Source organism: Leptopilina boulardi, unplaced genomic scaffold (assembly GCF_019393585.1).
Source record: "Leptopilina boulardi isolate dan_hultmark-lab unplaced genomic scaffold, ZJU_Lbou_2.1 LbouV2_392, whole genome shotgun sequence".
Classification (NCBI taxonomy): Eukaryota; Metazoa; Arthropoda; class Insecta; order Hymenoptera; family Figitidae; genus Leptopilina; species Leptopilina boulardi.
Genome location: NW_026137965.1, coordinates 1,302,258 through 1,312,611, shown reverse-complemented (window position 1 = coordinate 1,312,611; position 10,354 = coordinate 1,302,258). Strand labels below are relative to the sequence as shown.

General features: G+C 23.2%; 2 protein-coding genes across 2 annotated transcripts; both read right to left on the bottom strand.

The window, feature by feature from the left end:
* Positions 1-324: 324 nt before the first annotated feature.
* Positions 325-4,914, bottom strand: LOC127288582 (aminoacylase-1A-like). Its single transcript, XM_051316120.1, has 6 exons — positions 4,456-4,914; positions 4,266-4,353; positions 3,964-4,133; positions 2,641-3,141; positions 2,252-2,542; positions 325-1,183 (listed from the first exon to the last, which is right to left on the bottom strand). Exons 1-6 carry the CDS (start codon positions 4,525-4,527, stop codon positions 1,040-1,042), a joined length of 1,266 nt encoding a protein of 421 aa, XP_051172077.1. The 5' UTR covers positions 4,528-4,914; the 3' UTR covers positions 325-1,039.
* A 338-nt stretch (positions 4,915-5,252) lies between these two features.
* On the bottom strand, positions 5,253-8,295 carry LOC127288586 (U3 small nucleolar ribonucleoprotein protein IMP4). The gene is made up of 2 exons (XM_051316125.1): positions 7,219-8,295; positions 5,253-5,470 (listed from the first exon to the last, which is right to left on the bottom strand). The coding sequence occupies exon 1, from the start codon at positions 8,159-8,161 to the stop codon at positions 7,226-7,228; it is 936 nt and encodes a 311-aa protein (XP_051172082.1). The 5' UTR covers positions 8,162-8,295; the 3' UTR covers positions 5,253-5,470; positions 7,219-7,225.
* Between the last annotated feature and the right edge of the window lie 2,059 nt (positions 8,296-10,354).

Here is a 10,354-nt window from a genome sequence, read left to right as displayed (position 1 = left end):
TCAATTATATAATATAACTTTTATATAAATAAATAATTTATTATAAATTATATATTAATAATATTTTATATTTTTTATATAATGATTATTACAGATAATATAATTATTATTTTTTTCATTATTATTTATTATATACTATTTATAAATTAAAAGAGAATTAAGACTTATTTATAGTTTAGTTTATAGTTTACTCACATTTTGATTTAATTTAAGTTTTAAATTTAAGTTTTGTGCAATTATTTTGATGTAATATAAGAATATGAAAGATGTAAACCGGAAGTTCGTCCGAAACCGAAAGGTGGGGACTATGAATAAATAATAATATACTATTTATAAATTTATTTATTAATTTATTTTTATTATTAATTATTATTATAATATTTTTAAACTGTAAACTTTTCATATTAGAGAAACAACAAATTTTTTTTTATATGAAAATAAATTGCTTATATTTTTAAAAATTTGTCAATTTGCTTCCAATTTTCAATTTAAGTTGAAATTTCAAAACATTAACAAAACTTTTTTTGTTTTATATTTTTCAAAATGTTTTTTATGTTGGCGATACGAAAATTGGTTTATCAATATTTACATATCCAATTGTCACATGTTGGTTTTAATTTATGTCTTTCTTATCATCATTACTTTTTCGGTGGAATTTTTTTGGGGTTTTCATTGTTGTTACCGTTAACAATCGAAATAATAGTTTTACAAGTTTATTAAATTTAAAAATTGACTTAGCTAAATTATTTTGCTATTAGCTAATTATGAGCTGCCTCAGCTAAAAAATCACTATTAATATAACATCAAACTGATTTTTCTCTGTTTAAATTAATGATAATGTGAAAATTAGAAATATATTATTAATTTATTACTCCACGACGTAGAAACTGCACGCGCGCTATATTTTAACTAGTTTATTATTAATATTTTATGAATTTACTTAATGTTATCAATTTATGACTACATTTTATTATTTTATCCGGATTAGTTATAGTAAATATTCTGAATAAAGGAATAATATAGAAAATCGTTTATGTATTTAAGCATTTGCAATAGCCGAAATAATTTTCATGTAAATTCCAATTCCATTAAGAAATATGTCTTTGTTTAAGTATTCGTTTGAAGCATGAAGAAGAATTGGTGTATTAATCATTGTAGAAAATCCTAATGCTGGAATTCCAAGCTAAAAAATTAAATAGAAATAATTATTATTGAAGTCAAAATTTTATTAATAAAATTTTTAATAATTGCTGCTATACCTATATATTTATACACCGAAAGAAAATAAATATCAAATTTTATAAAAGTATTTTCAAGTCGTGGAAAATATGCTAAAAATTATAATTTTCATTATAAGAAATTCTAAACTTTTTAAAAACTTTTATAAACATAATACAGGATTTAATAAAATTTAGTCTCATTTAGTAATAAATACATTTTACCAAATTTTAATATAACTATATTGTAAATTTCATAAAAGTTTATTAAAGATTATAGTATTTCTGGAAATTTCACTTTTTATCATATATTTTCCACCACTTAAAAATACTTTTACAAAATTTGAAAAAAAAATTTCTTGTATATATTTATAAAAAATTTTTTAATATATGTGAAACTTGATGAATATCTGAGTTCGTAAACTTAAATTTTACATTGAAAACTATTATCCAAAAACTATTTAACATAAGAGATTGTTAATTATAAGAAACATAAATCAATTTATTTTGCACCAAGAAATGATGGAATATAAATTATAAAATTATTTTATTTTAATTATAAATAAAATTGGTAATTTTTTCGTTGAAAAAACTTCACATTTTTTTCTGAAAGCTCTAAAAACTTTAATGTTTTTCAGATATATTTTTACTAGTAATAATAATTTATAGCTATTAAAATTTGACAAAGATATTTTGCTCCATTTTGAAAATTTTTTTTTACTTAAAAAAGTTATGCTTAAAAAAATTTTTTAATTCAATTATAATCTTAAAATAAAATAATTTTATAACAATTCCATCATTTCTTTGTGCAGAATAAATTGATTTATATTTCTCGTAATTAATAGTATCTTATGTTAATAGAACATGCTATTTTTGATTAATATCATAAAATGAATTTTGAAATTGATGGAGTTGCTTGTGCACGTTCAAAAATTGTAACTCAAATTATTAGAAAGAAGCAAGTTTTTCTAATTAAAATTTTGTTTTTGTAATTTTCTTATTATTATTATTATTATTATATAATAAAATCTTACTTCTCGCAAATATCGTATATCTGTTGCTCCTTGGAAAATACGAGTAACATACTTCATATTGAGTTCAGAAGCTGCTTTTTGAAATGCTATCCAAAAAATATTATTGTTATCCAATTTAGTACTTTGCACTGGAGTACCTCTATAAATTGTTGTATAATTAACTCCCTCTCCGGCTTCTTTAAGCCATGATTCAATTAATTTTTCAAACTCTGTTAAATTTCTACTCGGAGTAACTCGAATATCGAACATTGCAGAAAGTTCTTGTGGGAGTACGTTATCTTGAATTCCTCCCTGAAGTATAAAGAATGACAAGTTGAAATTTATTTTTAAAAAAACAATAGTTTATCTCAGAAGAATAAAATAATAATAATAAGAATTGAGATAAATACTTTGAGTCTCGACAAATTGACAGATGTGACATCGCCAGGATCAACATTTGGATCATTCAACTTCAATTTTTCTGAAGTTCTAAAATCCATAAAACGATCAATGACAATTCTGAGCTTTTCAGCTGCAGTGTCGTTCGCTAAAATCGAGGCATGTCCCGCTTCACCAGGACAATTGACCCATATTTGCAAAATAGTTCTTTCTCCATAATATAATGAAAATTGACTGTTTTCGTTAGCTAGACCCTCATCTAATGCAAATCCGACATTCATACTCTGAAATTCTGGACTTTTTACAAAATACTCCATACCAGGATCGCCGAATTCTTCATCTGGTACAAAAGTAACATGAATTGTTCTATTCAATCTCACATTATTTAGTTTCAGTTGTCGAATAGCTTCGAGATATTGAATACTGGTACTTTTCATATCTTGAGCACCGCGCGCATAAATATTTCCATTTTCATCCATTGTAGCATTAAACGGTGGATATTTCCATTCACTCTAAAAATTCATTAAAACAATTAAGTAAAATTATTTATCAATTATTGTTTAAGAACATGGAATTTTATTCTAAATTTTATTTCTAATTTGTAACGTAACAAATTAATTAATTAAAAATTAATTTTTAAATATTAATATTAATCCTAATTAATGTCGTGATATACTGTTTTTCGCAAACATATTAATTTGTTAATGGATTATGGTTGAAGTGTTTAATAGCGTAAAATTTATATCTTTGTTTTACTTTTAATTTAAATAATGTTAAAGAAAAATCTAAAAAAATTAAAATGTACAGTGGAACCTCGATTATCCGAACCCCTGTTATCCGTACCTTCTGCTATCCGAACCGTAAAACATTTTATCCGAACTTTTTTTTGTCTTTTCATTTTATTAATGTATTTATATCTTAATTATTATTTAATATATGTATATATATATTTAATTTAATATAAATATTTATTTGTAACAAATAATTATTATTTGAATCAATTAAATGCGGTATTTGTTTCAAATACAGAAATTATTGGTTCAAAAATACAAATTTATTTAATTCAAATAAAAATTATTTAGTTGAAGTAAATATTTATTTGATGATACTTAAGTAATCAAGTATTTGAATCAAATAAATTTTCTTTCAGTATATATTATAGTTTAACTGTGACATTGTTTTACTTTAATTATATATAAAAACATTTGAAATTTCTATTATCCGAATTTTCGTTTATCCGAACCCGGTCCTGTCTAAGTTAGTTGGGATAATCGAGGTTGCACTGTATCTGAATTAAAAATAATTTTTGAATAAAAGTCCCGTGGAATACATACTTCAACAACTGGTACCACATCCATATGTCCATTGAGCATAATTGACGATTTCTCAGGTTCCGTTCCTTCCCACGTAATTATTGCAACAGGTTTTTTAGGACTAACTTCAATAATTTTTACAGGAAGTCCTAAGGACTTGGCTTGACTTTTTATGAAATTTAAACATTTTTCTGTAATGAAAGTATAAGAGAATTTCAATAAATTTTAAAATTAATTACATAAATAGTAATACCTACAAAAAAATGTTAATAATTAAGTTAAGTTAATAATTTAATTTCATTAAAATATATTAAGACACATACCATAATTAATATTTGGTTGAACGGATGGAATTCGAAGATAATTTCGAAAGTTTTCAATGGCAATTTTATCCAATTCAGACTGAGTTATCTGCAAAAATATATAACTTTGTTTTTAGTGATTTTCAAATCAATTGTATAATTATTTTAATTTATTCATAGTTTTAGATATTTCAGCAATAAAAATACAAACCTCTCCTTGATTATTTATAAAAGTGTTGATAATTACTACAAGAATAAATAAATATTTTATTTCAATGCACATTTTGTTTAGTTGAGAAAAAACTTTTTTATTTAACACAGTTCTTTTCTCAGTTAGCTGGTTAAAAAATAAAATTTTTAATTTTATTCCTGTTACATATTTATTTTATGTCTTCTGAGATATTTTATATTTATTGCCATGCATGTCGAATACGATTTCCAAAATAATCTTTGTTTTTACATAAAAAACTCATGACAACAGTGTTTTATTTATACCGATATGACGTCACGATACCGTAGGTAATATTCGGGTCTCGCATCGTCTTCGGTACTTCAAAATTATTTACAACGTTTTTATTTAATTTAGCGCTTATTTTTCAATAAAAAATTATAAGAAAAAAAATTTGTTATATAAATCAGACCCGATCTACTCATAAAAATTTTAAAAAATTTTATGAAAACTCCCTAAGTAATAAGAATAAAATAAAAAGTTTCACTGAAGAGTGAAAAAATGTACTCTCTGCAATGTAAGAGACTATTGATTTCATGTCATATCACTAAAATTCCTCAAGGTATGTAGATATGACAGTATAAAAATATTTATAATAACAAAACACGATTTGTAAGACTTTTGTGTATGAGCGAAAAATTTTGTATCAAAAAAATATTTATTGGTCAGTTTCAGATAAATGTTTGTATCATTTCACAATGAAAATTTTTTTTTTTTCTTTTAAATTAAAATTTCAAAATTATGAATTATATAGGTATTTTCAATAAATTAAAACTTAGTTTTCTTTAAGCCTATTTATGTATTTATTTAATAAAGTATTTAATTTTTTAGCAAATTACAATTTCATTTTTTATAAAAATATGAAAATTTATAAAAATTTGTTGATGATAATAAAACTTACAAAGTTCGTTTATTAAATGTACATACTGTTATATTATTTACATATGTAAAATCAGCTTCCTTAAGCTGTCAATCATCTTCTTCAGAATAAATATTGCTGAAACATGATTTTTATTTGTATTAATTAACTATAAAAAAGGGATTTTTTAAAATATTTTGAAAATAATACCTATTTAATTATTAAATATAGAGAAAATATAAACAAAAATAAAAATTATTGATAATAGAATAAAAGGCCTCGGATCGACTATAAGGCGCAAAAGAAGTTGTCTTACTCAATCTACATTCCAAGAATAGTCGAAAAAGTCTACTTTTTATTCTTAATTTTAATTATTTACTAAATATTTTATTTCAATTAACTGTTGTTATTAAATATTAAATTAATTTTATTAATTTCTTGATAAGAATTATTCTATAGGAATAATATCAAGAAAATTTATTTTGAATATATCAAAATCGAACTAAAACAAAATTTTCAAGATTTTTATAATTCAGTAAGACAGATTCAAAATTCAAAATTTTGTCACAGTTTTTAGTTTTAACAAATAAAAAAATTTCGGACTATAATTAAGTTTTAAAGAGTTTTTAATTGACATTTTTTTAAATAATTAAATTTTAAAAGATTTTAAATTAAAATAAATTTTTGCAAATTTGAGTTGCTGTAATTTGTTTTTTAATTTCTGACAACAATTGAAATTTTAAAAGTTTTAATTTGAAACTTCTTTAAATAATTAAATTTAAAAAAATAAAAAATAATAGTATTATGGAAGAGATACAGTTGTAGTTATTAGAAATAATTAAATTTCAAAAGATTTTAAGTTTTCGAAAATTTTAATTTTTCAAGATATTTTTAAATTTCAGACAATAATTAAATTTTATTGAAAATGTAATTGAAAATGTTTTAAATAATTCAATATTCGAAGAAATTGATAAAAATTATTGGTTGACAACAATTTAATAATTTACTTAAAATAAAATTCTTTTAAAATAATTGACTTTTAGAAGGGTGTTAATTAAAATTTGAAGAAATAATTAAATTTCAGAAAGTTTTATTTTGAAAATTTTAGAAGGTTTTAAATTAAAATTTTTACAAGCAATTCAATTTCAAAAGATTTTAAATTGAAATTTTTAAAAATTTTAATTGCTGAAAATTTTTTCAATTTCTGTGAATAGGTAATTAAATTTTACAGAATTTTTAATTAAAATATGTTTTAAATAATTAATTTTTTAAAAAACTTGATGGAAATTATTCGTTGAAATTATTATTAATCATTAAATTATTAAGTTTAGATTTTTGTAAACAAATAAATTACATGTGATATTTAATTGAAATTTTTTATAATTTTATTTGCTGAAATTGTCTTTTTTTTGAAATTAGAAATAATTATTGAATTTTTTAAAATATTTAATTGATGAATATTTTCAGATAATTAAATTTTTGAAAAATTTTATTTATATTATTGAAAATAATCAATTTAGCGAAGAATTATAGTTAAAAATTTGTTAAGTACCTATGTAATTAAATTTGGAAGAGCTGCATTGTATACTATAAAAAAGTCGTATTTTATTAAAATTTTTGTAAAAATGTAAAAAAAAGTCGCATCTTTTTAAAATCAGTCGAAAAAATTTGCATTTTTGAAAAATAGTTGAAGAAAGTGGTAAAAGTCATACAATCCAAGGCCTGGAATAATTGAAATTAAAATGAAAATTTAAAACTATTCATGAAATATTTGTAATAAATTTCTATAAATATAGAAGATAATAGAAAGTAATTGTTTTAAAAACATTTAAACCATTAAATATTAAAAAAAACAAAGTATTTATGAAAAGAAAAATTAAATTTACCAATAATTTATTGATCGTCCTTTTGATTCCAACCATCTTCATCAGACAAAAATCTTCTTTTGTGAGATGTGTTCATGTATGGCCTCAAAGCCCATTCAGTATCAGCCGCTGCAATCGAGTCCAGGGTGCCCAATTTAATGTCGTAAAGTTTTAATAAAAATCTCGGTCCCACTTCAGTCATCTCAACGTTCTTTCCTTTTTCCTCCCGATATGTGTGATGTCGGAAAAAAATATAATCATCGTGATTAGCAAAAGTCATGACTCTCTTGCTCTCTTTCTTTGGCACAGGAAACAGATACTTTAAAATATCCATTGTTCTCATGCCGAGTTTTGTTTTAAAATTATGAAATACTAAATGTGGATATTCCTCGGACATTGTTCCAATATCGGGGATGTCGTGTCTCATCACAACTCCCGACATCGTGAAATATGCGGTTGGGCCATGAGGAAGATGACAAATAATAAGTGTGTCCGGTACACCTCGATGTTCATGAACGATAATAAAGTCAGTGACATCATTTGCCCGGCAGGCATGAATTAATTTCTTCATTTCATAATTACCTCGATTCATTCGCTGTGCATTGGGAAAAATGAGACGAAGTTCCTTTACAAACATTTTCAATCGTGCACTTGGATCCCGAGAGGTTGTGATCACAATTTTTGGATCCTCGACACCTGCCCATCGATATTCGTCATCCTTACTGTCGCCCAGGGCACCTCCCATTTCTGTGCCCATTGCCATGGCAAGTTCCGGTCCTGCATCCTCCCATTCTGCTTTTCTTTGTAAATGAAGAGCAGTTTTTCTTAGATCAGGATGAATCGGTACATTTTCTTCCAAGCTCTTCTTTAGCTTGTCCTTTTTCTCCTGTATTGTTTTTAATTTTCCTTCAATGGATTTTCTGTATAGATACTCCCGACGGAGACGAGCTTGTCGTCTTATCATTTTAAAAGTGAAATATTTATTAACTTTACTTAATAAAAAACTTATTAAACTTGCATGTAGTTTTCTCGAACTGACAATTATTTTCAATTATTTTTGAGGTTATGTCTAACAAGACACGCACGAGGTCTGGAGTGGCACTGTTTTATCATTCGAAACGGCGCTGCTGTCGAAAGTTTATTACCATCGGTTTATGTAGTCTGAAACAGTTGATAAGTGGTTGATGCCGGCCAGTCGGTACTAGAAAAGTGTTTGTCCCATTTGTAACAGATGGCGCTGCAACTAAAATATATTTTTTCATAATATTACAGACGATACAGATATATTCTTAATTCTTTCATATAAAATTTCAGTTTCTTTAATTCTTATTAATTAAAAATTGTTTATTTTTTGGAAAACAGTAAAGGAGAAATAAATTCAATTATTTTATTTATCTTTGTCAGTTATAGACATGTAGAATGAACAGAAAATGTTGAAAATCGAAGATCAAAAAGTTTGCGGAAATATTCCAGTAAGAAAACAAATACAGACGAATAAAAATGAAGTAATTGTCAAATTTGTAATAATTCCGTTTACTGATTTATTTAAACATATTGAAATAAATTGAGAAGATTATCCATTTCAATGACACTGAATTTGTCAAACGGAATTAAGTATTATGGATGGATGAATGCTCGCCTAAGATGCGTCTTCAAAAAAGTGAGGTTATGTGATAATTGATTTTGGCGAAAGGCCAAATTTTTTACGTAAGTAATTACTAATTGTGTTTAATTTTAATAGGTAAATAAAAATAATTTTTTTTTTAAACTATTGCAAAAACGCACCATCTCGTTCTTTTAGACCAAGAATTATTGACAGGAAAGTCTAAATTTTTTGCTATCGTTGACAAAGACATTAAACTGATATTAAACTTTTCAAAAATGAATTTGGAAAAATAAAATTTGTTTATTTTTCAATTTTGTAATAAATTTTAATATTCAGAATAAGAATAATTAATTAAATTGATTTTATTATTTATTTTTTGGTGATTTTTTTTAAACTTCAAAAATGGGTTATTGGCGCGGGCTTTTAAAGTACATCTATTCAACTTAACAAATTTACTAGAATTTATTTAAAAAGTTAAATTGTTTAAGTTACACTATTTTTTATAGTATAACAAAATTTTGAAGTTTTTTTAGTTTTTGCTATTTTCTTACCACATTTTTCATTCAATCATTCTATCATTGTAACTTTTTTTTGAAATCTCCTAAAAATTTGAGGTTTTATACATACACGAAAATAATATAAATATCAAATTTTTAAAAGCATTTTCAAATTTTGTTAAAGTATTTTCAAGTCGTGGAAAATATTGAAAAAATCGAAATTTCTATATAAGAAATACTAATCTTTAATAAACTTTTATATGAAATTTACTATAAGTTATAATAAAATTTGGTATCATTTAATAATAAATCAAATACGATCTACCAAATTTTATTATAACTATAGTAAATTTCACAAAAGTTTATTAAAGATTAGTATTTTTGATATGGAAATTTCGCTTTTTACAATATTTTCCAAAACTTGAAAATATACTTTTACATAATTTGAAAATGCTTTTATAAAATTTGATATTTATTTTCTTTCCGTGTATTTAAATGTCGATATAATTTATTTGCGTTATTGTTATTATTATTATTATTATTATTATTATTATTATTATTATTGCTGAATGGAACATTTTGTGGTTTTTTAGGTTCCTTAATGTAATACAAATGAAACTAGATGTTTTTTTGTTAGACGTTTCGACCCTTGGTTCGGGTCCTCTTTAATAATATTTTATTTTCTGTAAATTACATAGTTTTTAACACTAAGGAATATAATTCTATCATTTGTTTTTTTTTTAATCATAAGAAACAAGATGTTTATTTTTTATTTTTTATATAAATTAGTTTATTTTTAAATGGTTTGATAAATTGAAGACATTAAAACTTACAATTAGTATGATCTTACCTTATAACATAGTTTATAAGAATTGATGTATGTGGAAGCACATTATTTTTAAAAATTAATTTTTTTTTGTTTCTTTTAAATTTTTAATCAATTTTATATGAATGAGAAAAAACTGCACTGCACTAAAATATTGTATTAGATAAATTTACTTATTAGAATTTCACAAAGGTGTTTTGCTTAGTTTTTAAAAAATAAAGTTTAATT